The sequence below is a fragment of the Nematolebias whitei genome, chromosome 16 (assembly GCF_014905685.2).
Source record: "Nematolebias whitei isolate Nwh7 chromosome 16, NemWhi1, whole genome shotgun sequence".
NCBI classification, from domain to species: Eukaryota; Metazoa; Chordata; class Actinopteri; order Cyprinodontiformes; family Rivulidae; genus Nematolebias; species Nematolebias whitei.
This window is the reverse complement of record NC_056513.1, coordinates 9,211,011-9,226,984: the sequence shown is the minus strand read 5'-3', so window position 1 is coordinate 9,226,984 and position 15,974 is coordinate 9,211,011. Positions and strand designations below refer to the sequence as shown.

General features: G+C 43.3%; 1 protein-coding gene across 1 annotated transcript in view; it reads left to right on the top strand.

Moving 5' to 3' along the window:
• kcnq5b (potassium voltage-gated channel, KQT-like subfamily, member 5b) overlaps positions 1-14,549 on the top strand; it is a 94,741-nt gene extending 80,192 nt beyond the window's left edge. The window contains exons 9-15 of the mRNA XM_037690128.1: positions 507-533; positions 4,700-4,923; positions 6,632-6,740; positions 9,123-9,254; positions 9,436-9,543; positions 11,770-11,896; positions 13,344-14,549. Of these exons, the coding sequence (XP_037546056.1) occupies positions 507-533; positions 4,700-4,923; positions 6,632-6,740; positions 9,123-9,254; positions 9,436-9,543; positions 11,770-11,896; positions 13,344-14,549 (1,933 nt within the window). The remainder of the gene's footprint in view (positions 1-506; positions 534-4,699; positions 4,924-6,631; positions 6,741-9,122; positions 9,255-9,435; positions 9,544-11,769; positions 11,897-13,343) is intronic.
• Positions 14,550-15,974: the final 1,425 nt, after the last annotated feature.

Here is a 15,974-nt window from a genome sequence, read left to right as displayed (position 1 = left end):
CCTTAAGGTACCACAGCAGGAACCAAACCTTAAGGTACCACAGCAGGTGGTACCACCTGTCCTAACTTGTGGTACTTTAGGTTTGGTTCCTGACATAACCCTAACATTTAGTTTTTGATGCCATTTGATGTTGATATGATCCTAATAACCAAAATAAGAACGAAAACAGAAAATACAACAAAAATGTTGTATATTTTCACAAAAACATATTTTATTTAATTATCACAGACTTTGTTCTGAATAACAAAAGAAAAAATATATTTTTTAATCCTGTCAGTTGTTTTTATTCTGTATGAAAATGAATTAATATAAAAAGTTAAATTTATTTCACATTTCTGATTCATATCCGTTTATTTTCAACAAGTTTAGCTTTAACGTGAAGTTCGCGAGTAATTAAGAGCTAAAACATGCAAAAACACCAGAATAGTTCTTGTAAGCTGTTAGTGATCAAATCTTTAAGTTTTAAACTTTTAAAATGTTTTTTTCTTTTTCATTTCTTCTTCCAGGAGGGAGCAGGGAGAGTCGAGCACCAGGTTTGTGACCGTTTCACCGAACATTTAAAGTTTTTGATTTGAGGACGGTGAAGGTGAACCAGAGACGAAACATTTTCTTGTTTTTGTGGTAACGGTGAGATCTGTTGTCGGTTATTTGGAGAAACCTAAAGTCGTAATATCAGGAGGTTTTAAGGCAACGATGTTTACGGTGGAATCAGTAAAAGTTCTAATACGTAGTTCAGCTGGTTGCAGCTGTTTTTGTGTTTTAGATTTAAAAAAAGTTTGTTTCAGCAGAAGCAGACGAATTGAAAACGTGAACATCTGGATCTGAGGTTAGTTTGAAAACGAGCGTCAACTCAATTTAAGATGGACGGCGCCACTAAGCGGCTTCAGCAAAGACTAAACCTGTCTTAAAAGAAATAAAGAAACCTAAAAGAATAAAGTTGCTGCTCCCCCACATCTTAAGGAGCCAGTTAAGGTGGTTTGGACATCTGGTAAAGATGGACCCTCCCCCTATGGAGGTGTTCTGGACATGTCCAACTGGGTGCAGACCCCAGGAAAGACCACGTCTACTATCAACTGGTCTGGGAACACCTTGGTGTCCTCCCAGAAGATCTGGAAGAGTTGGCTGTGGAGAGAGAGGTCTGGACCTCCCTACTTAAGAAGCTGCCTTGATACCAGAGTCCAGAACCACCAGTGAGGGTAGGAACGTAGACCCAATGGTAAACTGGAAGCTTCTCTTTGCAGTTCAGCACCCTCTTCACCACAACGGACCGGCTCAGAGACCACAACACTGCAGAAGCTTCACCGATCCATCTGTAGATCTCGCGCAGCATTCGTCCCTCTCTCATGAATAAAACCCTGAGATACTTGAAGTTCTCCACTGGAGACGGAACCCAACTCTCATCTCTTCGAGGGACTGGACCTTATTCCTGTTGTCACAGTTTTATAAAACTTTATTTAATATTCATGTGAAATCGAGCCCAAAATCAAACTATGTTCGAGATGTTTTTTTTAGGCTGTCCGGTCTCTTCCGGCTGCTTCTCCAAAACAGTTTGGTCAGGAGATTTAAACCGTTTAAAAACCAGACACCTCTACAGAAATCAACCGTACAGACGTGCATTTATTGGCAGTTGAAGGTAAAAACGTTTGTTCTGCAGTCTGGGTGAGAAAAATGCTTTTAGAGCCGCGATAATTGTTCTACCAGAGACGAGCCGACCTCATCAGGAGGAGCTGAAGGCGATGGGTGATAATGTGTCGCTCCGCTAAAAGCCACTTTAACTCCGTGACTCATTGTTTGAGCTGTTTGTTCAACGCTTCGTCTCTAAAATGCACAAAAAAACCTCACGTGCACGCTCCGCGACACGGAAACGCAGCTCCCAAACACATTAGGACGTGTTTTTACCGACCCTCTCCTCGGGTTTCTGTTGTTGTCCGGGTTACTTTGTTTGTTTGTGTTTATCTTCCTGAAACGTGTTGGTATTAATGATGCATTTCCAGGACGAGCACGAGGAGCTGCAGCAGGCCGGTGCGATGCAGCGGGTTGAAACTCTGAGCCGAGCGACGCAGGAAGCTGCTCGGTGGAAAACTTTGAGATTAACAGACTCAAAGAAGTTTGTTTACGGTGGAGGTTGGGTTTATTCCACACGATGTCTGTGAGCAGTTCTACATCAGACAGGCTCTAACAACCCCCAACAACTCCACCGATGTTTAGTCCGAACGTCTCCTGGAGCCAGAGCTCTGTCTGTTGTCTGACAGCTCTTCCTCTTCATTTAAACTGGGTTCCTGGTTCTGATCCGACTTTTAATCAGAGTTCACAAACGTTCAAGCAGGTTGACGTCTGCCTTTGGAAAGACCATCCCAGAAACTTAACGGTCCATCAGAGACCAGTTTTCATGTGGGTTTGGGACCATGGTCCTGTTGGACCCAGCTGTTGATCTGTGGTGAAGTTGAAGAATTTGGGTTAGTCCTCCTCCTTCAACCCCTTCAGTTCCAAAGCATGATGCTGCCATCGCCGTGCCTGACATGTGGTTCAGTGTTCTCAGGTCTGAAAGCCTCACTTCGACTCCTCCAAACGTCCTTCTCGTCTTTGTGTCCAAACATTTCAGTTTGTGTCTCACCTGACTGTCAAACCTTTCTCCAGAAGACATTTGTCTCAACCAATCCATGTGGACAGCTGCAGGTTTTAGTCCAGCTTGAAAGTTTTGAAGTTTCTTTTTTGGTCCTCTCAGTCCATGGTGATGTGAAACTGTCTTCACTGTGGACAGGGACACTGGTGGACAGTGACACTGCTGGATAGTGACACTGCTGGATAGGGACACTGGTGGACAGTGACACTGGTAGATAGGGACATTGGTGGACAGGGACACTGGTGGACAAGGGACACTGCTGGATAGTGACACTGGTGGACAGGGACACTGGTGGACAGGAATACTGGTGTCTAGAGAAACTGGTGGGCAGAGACACTGGTGGACAGGGACACTTGTGGTCCAGTGGTTTCTGGTCCAGGCCAGACTTGTTCCTTAGTGGTTCCTGGGTCAGTCCTGAACATCTGAACCAGTTTCCTTCCATCTAAGAGGGACAGACGAGTGTTGCTCGATCCAACGAGCGCCATCAAACAAAACTATTTTTATTCTGACAAAGAGAAGCGACCAGCTGCAGTCAATCATGATCACCAATGAAAAGACACTCCAGAACCTTCAGAACCTCTGATTTAAAGGTTCAGGGTGTGTCCGAGTCTGCGTGGACACAGAACAAAGCCAAGCTGGTGCCTCCAGTTCTGGTTTTTAAAAACCTTTTGAAGCCATGTGATCCCATGCTGGGAACTTCTGATCAGAACCGTACGGTCAAGCAGAGGACAAATGTAAAAAGGAAGTGATGTCACGACGGTTTCATGTGCTGGAGCGTGTGAGGTTCTGTCCACTGGCTGTGATTCAGACGCTTGTTGTCGAGGCCGGCTGAGTTCGTGCAGTTTAAGGGGGAATATCGACGTGAAGAAGTGCCTGAGTCACCAAATTGCAGCCTTTTCTTATATATTTATTTATTTATTGGGGGGTGCGTTCATTTTCCTGTTCCGAAGCCTCCGCTCTGCTGCTTCTAAATGTCAGCGCTCACAGCCTTACGACTCTGCAACAACAAAATTATTCTTCGGTCTTGAACGCTCACGGTTTTTATCTCCTTCTGGTTTTTAGTAAAAATGGTAGTAAAAAGCAGAAGCTTCTGAGGAGGCATCTCGCTCGGAGACTTAGGTACTCGGCTCCCGTCTGGGTTTGTCTTTGGGAATGCTGACTAATTCCTGGTGCATGGCAGGGAGACGGGTCCTCCGTGGTTTTAGCTGCTCCTGTTTGTGCCTGACTGATTTCCTTTATTTTATTCTGAAACTGACGGATTGGTGTGAAAAAGCCGGGTTTTGTTTTCAGCTGCAGATCAATATTTACAGAGAAAAGCTCCTCACGCATCACTTCCTGTTTAAACTCTTCATTTCCTGCTTCTTGTCACAAAATATCAATATGGACAAAAAGGCTTTAAGAAGCTGTTTCTATCCATCTAATGTGTATTAATCCGCAGCTGAAAGTAGTCCCTCTTAAACCCAGAATAATTTGGTGACGCATTTTATCGTTTGTGTTCAGATGAAACTGATACTTTAATCCTTTCTTTGCATGTTTGTCTGTAAAACACAAACTTCCTGACTTTTCTACGCCTCATCGTCCTCTGTAATAAATCTAGATGTTTACAAATTAAATTTCGAACTAAATGTAAAATCAGAACGTTAAACAAAGATACGCCTGTTTTCAGGAGAGTTGGGAAGTTGATTTTTTTTTTGTTTTGTTTAAAGAAACCCAAAATTTAAACAAGAATTTAAGAAAGAAAACTTTTTCTTTTTAACATTTTTATGACCAACTTGAGAAAATCACAATCTGAAAACGGTTTTCTTTGGATCGTTTTGTGGTTTAAATGTTAAAATGATTCGTTGCAGCATCTTGTGAGCTCGTTGGTTTTAGAGAGTAACAATCTTCGCAAAGCAGAGCTGCATTTTGTATAAGGACCTCGTTGCAATGCATGCTGGTCCTCCTTGTTCTGCAGCCCTTCACCAAATAAACAAACTTTTGACAAAAGTCAATAAGAATTTGTGACGCTGACCTGAAACTTGCAGGAATAACCCGTTTTGGCTTCTTTTTCTTCTCTCCTGAACGTCCCGCTCTCAGCCAGAAGCTGAGCTTCAAGGAGCGGGTGAGGATGGCGAGCCCCCGCGGTCAGAGCATCAAGAACCGGCAGACGTCCTCGGGGAACGACCGGCGCTCTCCTGTGACCGACGGCGGAACGGAGAGCACGAGTCCCGCCAAAGTCCAGAAGAGCTGGAGCTTCAACGACCGCACCCGCTTCAGGCCATCGCTGCGCCTCAAGAGCCAATCCCGCTCGACCACCGACGGTAAGGAACGCTGCGCCACCGCAACACAGGAAGTCCGAGTTCAGCTGAGCTCAGATGATGATGTGGGGTTGTTTCCTGGGCTGCAGATCCAGATTGGAACATCCAAACCACTTCTGTTGGACTCAACCCAAACCTTCATTGGGGCTGGCCGTAGTCTGTGATGACAAAACAAATATGGTCAAATCAGACCAGTGTAGATCCTTTTTAAAGACGTTTAGGGTGGAAATATGAGAGAATGTGGGGTCAGGATCCACCTTTCTGTGGACTTTACCCAACAAATCTAAGCGTAAATACGTACCAACCCCCCAAAACTGTCCGACTTCTTCATCACTATCATTTCTGTCAGAGACATTGCCATTGTTGTCCTGTTTTCAGTAACTTCGGCTGGTTTCGTAGGTAAACAATCATTTATTTATTAACCTTTATTTAACCAGGCAAATCCCACTAAGATCAGATCCCTTTTGCAAGAGAGGCCTGGGCCTGAAGACAGTCTAACATGCATGTTTTTGGTCTGTGGGAGGAAACCAGAGTACCCAGAGAAAACCCACACAAGCACGAGATGAACATGCAAACTCCACACAGAAAGACCCGAGGTCCAACCAGGGATTAAACCCAGGACCTTCTTGCTGTGAGGCCACAGTGGTAACCACTGAGCCGTTGTGCTGCCACTTGTGGTAGTTGTCAGCCAGTCACAGATTTATGTTCCTCGTCGAGGATTGAAGAGAGGAACTGGAAATCCGTTCATCTTGTGAGCTGGACAACTTGAAAATGAATAATGTGCCAACTTCCATTTTATTGTGTGGCTGCATCTTAGCTAAGAATGGTTCCTTTCACACTGAAATCCAAGATGGCCACCACCATATATATGGGTACATGTGTATACCAACCACCCCATCATTTGAGGAAACTATGCTTTCTAGTTTTTATATTGCTTAAAAGTATCCTTTCTTCAAAAATGATCGAGGTGGCTGAAAATTAATCTGTAGTGGCCAAGGCCACCATTAGCCACCCCCTGGCTCCGCCCATGGTTGTGGATAAAATATCTCCCTCCACTCTCCATCACTCTGCACTGCCTCAGACGAGGAAAAAAAACTCCCTCTAACTCCTACCTACTAAAACATCTCGCACCAAAAACATTTAGGTTTACTTTCATTCCCCGTTCAGTTCCAGACCAGTCCAGAAAAACACTCATCTCCAAAACTACAAACATTCACTGTTCAAATCCCACAGGACATCGGTGTATTCTTGTTCATTTAAGGACTCTAAATAAATTAAAAATTGTTGTTTGGATCTTTTAAAAGTGTAAATTTTTACACAAAATGGGGCGGGGCTTATAAAGAAGCGACTTAAAACTGATCCCATCAGTTAACAGGAAGTTCTGATTTTCAGGTGGGATTCAGCTCACGTTAAATTATCTGACACGGTTCTCCTGTTTCAAAATTTATTATTTAACTGCAGGTAAAGCAAAACATTCTCAGAAATTTTCCATCAGTTGGTTTGGTTCCTCCAGAAGTTCTGAACACATAATTTCATAACTCACGAGGGGATATCAGAAGGCGATCTGGAGGGGTGCCCGACTCCAGATGTCATTAGTCCCTCTTTGACTCCTCGTCAGTTTATTTTCTGGACCATCTCAACCAGAATCTGTTGTAGCCTTCACATGAAAATGGCTCCAGTCTGTAAATGAATAATCTTCGTTCTCAAGCAGCAGACTCCAACCTGGCGGGGGAGGACGGGTTCGATGAGAAGGGCTGTCACTGCGACATTTCTGTAGAGGACTTGCTGCCGTCGGTGAAGACCGTCATCCGAGCCGTCAGGTGAGTTTCTTTCGTCCTCCAGTCAATACCTTCTTTATTTTTTCTTTTGACTGAAAATGAAGCCTCATGTGATGGACAAGGACAGCTACAGCGTGCGCTCTCAGGACATTATTACCTGCAGTGTTCCCTCAGTGCGGACTGAACTTGGCAAAAGGGCCTTCTCCTACTCCGCTCCTGTTTTCTGGAATATCTTGAAAAAAGGCCTGAAGCTCTCGACCTTGACCTTTCTAAGTGGCTTTAAGAATCTGTTGGGACTCGTGACAAGGACCAGTGCAGACATGTTCCTGCGACCTGCGACTGTAACCGTGGTGATTAGTTCACTTGCTTTAGAGTCAAGGACACCCAAACTTAAAAGCTCAGTTTATGCTAACACTGACTGAACTGTATGTACAAAATAAATAATTTTGCTGTTTTTTGAAATGGTCAAATAATTTTCTCAAGAAAGTTATCTAAAAGTGAAATTATTAAAGGCACTTTAAAACTGGCCTCATGAATAAAATCATATTAAAAGTATTTGTTCTTGCAATGTCAAATTATTAAATATGTAAAACTTTTATTACTTTTAATATGAAAATTATATAAAGGAATGTCAACTTTACACACAAACGTACTTCGTGCTGTGGAAAAGTGTCGTCAGAGGGTGTAAAGTGTGCGCTTGGACTCATTTTCATTGAGCTTAAATCTCTGTTTTATACATATATAAATAAGTTATCTCTCATATTTATAAATACAAATATATTCTCTAAGTTAAAATGCAGATCAGTACTGTAATTACTGGACCATAGTGAGCTAATTAATACTTTATTAAAGCCTGCTGCACTTTAAGCTGCAGTTGTTTGGGGGCAGTGTTCTACCAGCTGCTGACACATCTGTTAAATCTCTGCAGTTAGAAACTTAACTAAAGCTCAATATTTTAAAAACGATTCAAAGCACAAGCACCAAAAGTCATGGCCAGCATCATGTGAATGAGCTTCTTTTCCTTCATTCAACCTTTATTTAAACAGGTTAGTCTCATTGAGTCACGCGGACTAGAATCAGAAATTATGATGGTCAATCTATGCAGCGCTCGTTTTGTTGCAAAAACCAACAGAAGAAGAAGAAGAAAACAATAACAACTAGAGAAAATGCTAATTGCAGAAGAACTTGCTGAAAAACGGCTGCAACTAGCTAAAAACAAGCTGAAAGTTAGCTGAAGCAGCAGAGCAGACTTAAATTAGCAGAAGAAAGCAAAAAGAACATGTTTGCTGAATTAGGTTTAAATGAGCACAAAAAAGAAAAAAATAACCAAAAAAAGCTGAAATTAGCAAAACAATAGCCAAAAAGTAGCTGAAAAGGCAGAAAGGAGCGCAAACTACCAGAAGAAGGCAAAAAGAGCTGAAATGAGCCCCAGAAAATCTGGAATTAGCTGAACAGGCTAAAATTAGCATATAACAGCTATATAGTAGCAGAAAAAGCTGAAACTGGCAGAAAAGACTTAAAGGAGAATAAGCTGAAAACAGCAGAAATTACCACAAATTTTTTTTTATCTGAAAACAGCTGAAGTTAGCTAAAAATGTAGCTGAAAATGTAGAACTAGCTTAAATTAACAGAAGAAAGTAGTAAGAACATGTTTGCCCAATTAGGCTGACAGAAGCAGAAATGAGCACAAAAAAGTGGGAATTATCTGAAAAAAGCTTAAATAGCATAAAACCAGTAAACATTTAGCCAAAAAGGCAGAAAGAAGCTTAAATTAACCAAAGGAAGTGGAGAGAGCACATTTTTGCAGCATTAGGTTGAAAAAAGTTTAAATTAGTGCAAAAAATGTGGAATTAACTTAAAAAGCTAAAATTAGCATAAAACAGCTCAATAGTAGCTGAAATTGCAGAAATTAACTGAAAGGAGCAGAACAAGTTGAAATTGGCAGAAATAAGTTAAAAGCACAAAAATGTTTGTTAGAAAGAATCTAAAAGGAGCACAAAATGGCTGAAAAAAACAGCTAAAATAGCTGAAAGTAGCTGAAAAGTTTAAATTTGCACAAGGAAGCTGAAGCAGAACAAAATGTGAAAGGAGGTTGTAAACGGATCTAAAGATTTTTGAAGGACGTAAAATGAGCTAAATTCATTTTCTATGAGGAAAAAAAATGTCAGAAAAGGCTAAATATTTCAAAAAGCTAAAGTTGCACCAATACCAGAAGTCATAGCACCCTTCTCCCGAACGAGCTGAACGTTTTGATTCATGATTTGTTGAAAGAGCACAAAAAGTGTGCAACGAGAAAGATGCTGAAAATGGATCATAATTGTGTGAATAAAAGAGAAACGGAATAATTTATGCGCACTAATAAATCCTCTGGGTCAGAGCGCCCCCTGTGGCTGACTGATGAATTCTTCTCTACTCTTCCTGCAGGATAATGAAGTTTCATGTAGCAAAGAAGAAGTTTAAGGAGACGCTGCGCCCGTACGATGTGAAGGATGTGATCGAGCAGTACTCTGCTGGTCACCTGGACATGCTGTGTCGCATTAAAAGCCTGCAGACCAGGTAGGACCAGAACCAGGTGGCACACATGGTCTCAGCTTTCATCCCTTAGGACTCTGTTAGTCTCTGATCTGTGTCTTCGGATGTTTTCACCTGGACAGAAAGACGTCGCCCTGACACCGTTTTGTATTTTTGCATGTGTGTAGCTGTTTGTGTGCATACGGTGTGTTTGCTTCCCTCACAGGCTGGACGGGATAGTCGGCCCACGAGCCCTGAGCAGCCGAGTGAAGACTTTTTCCTCTTCCTCCCTGTATGTCTGTGACAGCCAGGGCAGAAAGAACTCCAACCAGGGGTCAGAACCCCCCACCCCCCCAGTCATCCTTCATTCTTCACATCACACATGTTTTCAGTTCTCACTCAGTCAATTCAAGGGTGAAAAATGGCTTTTAAAAAAATCAGTTAGTCATTTAAAAACATTTTAGAAGTCCCTTCAATCTAAAAACATCTCCACGAGTTTTCAAAGAAACCTGAAGATCATCTTTGAGCTGACTGAGTGGACTGAGAAACGTCTCATCTTGTTTCTGTTCTGTGTAAACACTAACATCCATTCTGGTTTCTGGTGCGACTTCTGGAAATAATCCTCAGGAGTTTTTAACATCTGGCTGCAGAACCGTCTGTGCACCTCATCCATAGATCTGTATTAAAATACTGGACTTGTTGAAGAAGCTGGACCTGAGAAAATGACCCCACAGTCTGGTACCAGACCTCCTTCTATGTCCCGCTCCCTCCATGTTCAAATGTTAATTTATTGTAAATGTTTAGCTGCAATTAGTTATTTCATGTTTAAAGAAAGCTCGTGTAATTGTAGAGGGGAGTGGGCGGGGCTTAAAGCCGTGCACAGACTCTGGTTCCAAAAAACCATCATGACAGCTTCTGTAAAATGATTCTTGCTGGCTTCAACATGTCTAGTATTGTAAGTCATGTTTATGGTCTAACCTGACACCAACTGTGTCACACTGCTCCCTGCTGTCTGAAAACACCGCATGCAGCGTTTCTCTTGAAGCTCGCAGCCCGACTTTATTCCATCAGTACAACAAAGGCCCCGTCCACATGGGAATGGCATTTTAGGAAACACTGAGCATTAAAAAAATAATAATAATACATATATATATATAGTGATAAGATTTATTTCTGGTATGGCCTAACCTACCAATAATGCATGTAAAGAGAAATTATTGCTTATGTTGGTGTTGCTTTACTACAGTAAACTTTTAAATCTTTTATTACTTCAATAAATAAGAAAATACAGATAAAACTGCCTTAAACGAACAAACAAACCTTTGAATTACGCAAAACAGTCTAATGCCAAATAGATTTTCTTTATTGAGCTGGACGCTAAAGCAAACGTAGAAAAGAGCTAATTACCCCACATTCATTTAAATAATGTGGGAAGAGAAAATAGCTTATAAGACTCATACTTGTGTAATTAACCTTGATAAATAAAGATTAATAAATAAATAAGGGTTAATAAATAATTTTGAACACTGATCAAATTTGTTTCTCTTTCTCTCTCATTGGATTCTGAGCCTGAAACTGTCCATTATGTCTGTGGATTTGGACCGACCCAACTGACGGTGGTTGAAGGTGGTCCACAAAGAGCTGTGTTTCCCCCACCATTACACAAAGTGGGCGTCCCGCCCTGTCAACAGAACCGAGCGCCCTGCCTACCAAACTGTCCTTCAACACCGCGCCCGCCCCAACAATGGCCGGAACTGACGACATAGCGCTAAGCTAGTCGTGCGCAATACAGACACACTAGCTATGTAGCACACCACTTCTCTCACGCCCCGCCCCCCACCCTCTATTGGACAACTGCCGGCATAAAAGTAGCTGACAACACAGACATGTCTAAACCCCGCCCCCATTTGGGAAAAAACACTCCTCGAAGAGATGATCGACCTGCCAAGGCAAGCGAAGAGGATTTGGTTCCTGCTCGTGTTCTCCGTCCTCGACTTGTTCTTTTTTCTTTACGGTTTAGAGCCTCTGCTACGCGTCCTCCGTACCGTTCCTGGTGGCGTTTTGCGGCAGCGTAACAGCGCCACACACAGGCTTGACGTAGTTACTGCAACGTTTGGGTCAATTTCTGTGTTTCTGGAAAGTCCAGAGTTCTCATGTGGACGAGAAATGTTTCTACAGTAAAAAGAATCTGATTGAAGGTTTGGGTTGCTCTTCAAGTGAGATGCATAAATCTTAATGACTTCCCTTTTTATGGATGTTTTACTAAATTAAATCTATATTTCTAAAGTTAAAAAAAAAAAAAAAAAAGATTTTAACACCAATCTAAGGTATGTACCAAACAACATTTTTAAACTACCAAGCCAATCATTTGGTTTAAATATTTAGCATTTTTAACAAAAAAAAATTAATAATCTGGTTGAATTAACATTTGAGCACCATAATTCAGAATATAAAATTTGCTTCTGTTTTACCCCGCAATGCTCCTTCCTGTCGACTGGTTGTGGATCAATACTTGATTTTTTTTCTGTCATTAACTGTTTGTGTTTGGTGTCCAATCCAGGGTGGACCAAATCCTGGGGAGGGGTCAGATCCCTCTGGATAAGAAGATACGAGAGAAGTTGCTGTCTGAGGGGGAAATACTGGAGGACATGAGCATGTTGGGCCGGGTCTGTAAGGTGGAACGGCAGGTGAGAGATCTTTGTAGATCAGTGGTTTGATTCACTCCTCTTCCTGATTTTATAGACGAGGCAGCTTTAAATAGGAAGCATAAAAATACACAGCAACAGATAAAACCACAGTGATGTGACGCCACATTTTCAAACTATTTTGTCAGAAGTGAATGTCGTGTGCAAGTGTTGGTCGGTGTGAGATTCTGATGGTGCGATAATCTTAAGTATGTGTCGTCACGGTCCGGAAATTAAATTTTATAGAAGTGTTGCTGATTTCTCTGCTTTCCATAGGTAACGTATAATAAAGTGGCGAGCACTCAGGGCCTTCTGAGCCTTCAGAGAAGGCCTAAGAATTCATATGAAATGTTGCATGGAATTTTTTAAAATGTTTATTTTATATTTGTAAAAAAAATTTAAAAAAAATCAATGTACTTTGTTTTTTGCTGGGTTTTTTCTTCTAATGATGAAATCACAATTAGCCAATCCAGCGTTGCCCCTGGTTTACTTGCCTGGGCAGGGCGCTCGTATATTCCGTGACTATTGTCAATGGGGACGTGGACGGGGTAGATGAAGACGCATCTGTCTCGCACACTGTTTGGAGCGGGGGGGGTGGGGGGTGGAGACGGCTCAGCGCACTACCTATGTAGCTTTTAAGCTAGTGCGTCTGTGTTGCGCGCCGCTAGCATAGCGCTACGTCAGTGCTGGCCCTGCAGACAAAGGAGGGCGGTGGGGAGGGCTCTCAGTTCTGTTGACAGGGCGGGGTGCCTTGCTTGTATAATGTTAGGGGAAACATCACACTCACATTAGCTTAAATTTGTGTCTCCAGGCAGAAACATGCCTGAAGCTTCTTTCTCATTGGTCAAGAGCGAAGGCTGAGCTCAGTCGGAGTCTCTGAAGGAGGAGTTTAATTACCAACAGGAATATTAACCAATCACAACGCCGACCTAGAGTGGGTGGGACCAAAGCACAGACCTCTGAGCCTTCAGGAAGGCCTTGAAGACATTCTTTGGGCCATGTGATGATTTGTGGGTTCAATTGTAAAATGTAAATAAAATAAATCCACCCTTAAATTCTGGTTGCTCCAATAAATGAAAGTTACGTTTAGGTTGTCATCAGTTCTGTGGGTTACCGTTACATTTCAGTCTGAATTATTGAAACTACATGTTGTTCTTGAACACAAACGACAGGGGGGGGGGGGGGGGGTGGTTTGCTGGGTAATCTTGGGACACGACTTGTGTGGACACTTTCAGGTTTTGTGTTCAGATGGGTCATCCCTGTTGGTTCTGTTTGGTGCTGAGTCGGCATTTATCTTCAGGTTAGCGACTAACGAAATTACGCTTATAAGTAAGACGTTTGGAAACGTTTGACTGAAACATTTAGTGGTTTTCACACCATGACTTTTTAACACTGACTATTGTCTCGAGTCTTTGTATGCACATCACCTTAAATGTGTTTCTCCCTGCAGGTCCAATCCATCGAGTCAAAGTTGGACTCTCTGCTCGACATTTATCGTCAGGTTTTACGTAAAGGCTCTTCTTCAGCCATCACGCTCTCCTCCCTGCCCCTGTTCGAGCTGGAACAGACCTCCGACTACAACTCCTCGGTCTTCAGTAAGGACCTGTCCAGTTCTGCTCAGGTGAGCAGCGGTGGAGCGCCTCCTTCAGGTGGTTTTGGCACATGCTGCTCAACCAGTCCCCACCTTTCCCAGGGAGGACTCCATCTGATCCTGGCACCTCCGAACGAGCTTAACCTTAGCACCTCCTCTTCCACACCTCCCTCTGGCCTCGCATCTTCCCGTTTCAGCCAGTCGCCCCTGCATCATCGTCATCATAAGCAGGTTCAAGCCACGTCACCTGAAAGCGGTACCGACTATGCTGTTCTCACCCCGAACAGCACCAGCAGTTCTGGGGGCCGGGGAGTCGGCGGAGGAGAGTTTTCACTTTTAGCGAGGCTTCCACCGCCCCCGTCCACCCGGAGTGGACAAGGAAAGTTGGTGCGAGGGACGCATACAGAGACATGTCCTGAAATAGAGGACTTCTGCGGGGGGTTAGGGAGGCAGGTGGAGGACACGGGTCTCCAGAAGGACCTTGAACTGGAGCTGGAGCTGAGCCCACTGGGCCAGCAAGGCAGCACCAACTGCAGGCTTACTGCCAAGGAGGACGGCTCCTGGAGGAGGCACATGAGCCTGGAGCTGGAGCCTCTCGTGCCCCCGGTTCCCGGCTGCTGCTCGGGACCCGTCCAAATGGACCGAGGACTGGGTAAGTCCATGTCTGTGCAGGACCTGATGCAGGTCTCCCCTGTCCATGCTGCCCACCAAAGCCACAGCCTGTCATCTCCGAGCCCCAGCACGAGCAGCGACTCTCCCATCGGCTTCCACGGCAGCAGCCAGGACCCAGGGGGAGGAGGCAGGGATGGGGGTGAAGGAGGTGGAGGCAGCTGGGGGGAGGAGGACCTCTTTATCAGCGACAGGGACATGAAGGGGCAGGGGTTCAACTTCTTGTCACACAGGACCACTGAGGCTCACACCTTTTCTCAAACGCTCCTGAGGACAGGAGGCAGAGGGGGGGCAGGGTCCCGGGACTCCAACCGAAGTCTGGCCAGCGGTCCAACATCCTCCCCCACCTCCGGCAGCGCCGAACTAATGAACATGCCCCACGTTCGGCTAAAATAGACTCAAAGGTCTCACCTCAGAAATGTTTTTTTTTAATCTTTGAAGGGGGCGGAGCCTAACGTGGGGGGCGTGTTTTAATGTTGATTCATTTAATAGTCGCAGTTTTTCAACACGGGCTGAAAATCAGAGTTTTGACAACAAACCCTCAAGGTTCTGATTACAAGTTCTGCACTCAGATAAAAAATGTTCTGGTTTAAACCAAACGGTGACGACTGAAAATATATATATATTTTTTTTAAATTAATTAATTGATCTGCAAATTAAAACTGGGGGTGTGACGTCCACAGCCCGGACAGGAAGAAGCGGGTAAAGATAACGGATGGGTATGCACTCGATCTTAAACGTGCACCGTTGATCGAGTTGACCCTTAAAGCTTCAGAATGAAAGACGCATCGATATGAAATCATGAATTAATGAGGTGCACGTTTAACAGAACCGGCGGGGTCAAGCATGAACTGCATGTTTCAAACACAGAACTGGAACTAAAGGCATGAACTGATCTGAGAAAAGTTATTTTCACAGCACAGGTTACCTCCCCACCTCAGCATCAAAGGACTTTAAATTAATTTTAAACTAATCTCACCCACGGCTGAACCACGTTCTGACAGGAGACGCTGTTTCTGTTGAGCATAAAAGCAGTTTTGGTTAAATAAACTAAAATACCATCAGAAATTGACTAAAACAAACTAATAGTTACATTTATATTTATAATAGGGACTATTTTATGACGTTCTGAGACCTTAGAGGATTTCGCACATTAAGAACAAAGGTGTGGTGTTTGTGGGGTGACGGCCTGCTGAGCCCAGTCTGAGTGGCCGGTCCGGACGTAGTTTTGTAGTTTTCTGCCTTCGACTGTAGTTCTTTCTGACCTGCAGGGAACTTTGATCTTCTCAGTTCTTTAAAACAATATTGAAACAAAAACGGTTTTTGCTCTGCTGAAACGCAGCCAGCTGAGACGTTAACGGAGCGTCGAGGAGCCGCTTTGAAACGTTTCTCGAATGTCATTTTCTGGTTTCAAAGTTTTGTTGGAATACGTACGATCTGACAAAGAACGGATTCAGAAACACTAAAAGAAATGTAACTTTGTACTGAATTTGGCTTTTTACCGTCTGTTTTTACACAACATTTAGACTTTACGCGAGTCACGGACGATGTTTTCACACAGAATGTTTTTTTGTTTGTTTTTTTACAGCAGAATGTACATTTTATTAGTTTTGAGTTAAAGTTGCCTGAACTGCTGAGCATCATAAACAGGAAGACTTAAAACCAATTTCCATTGGCTGCTGCGTTATATAAAACTGTGCAAGTTTACTCTGTTTTCCTGGAGTTTTATAATTGCAGCTAAAGTTTGAGTTGTAATCCCCCTCAGCTGCAGAGCTGCACTGAAGACCTGAAGTTCAGGCGTAAAATAAACCATTGGTGCAC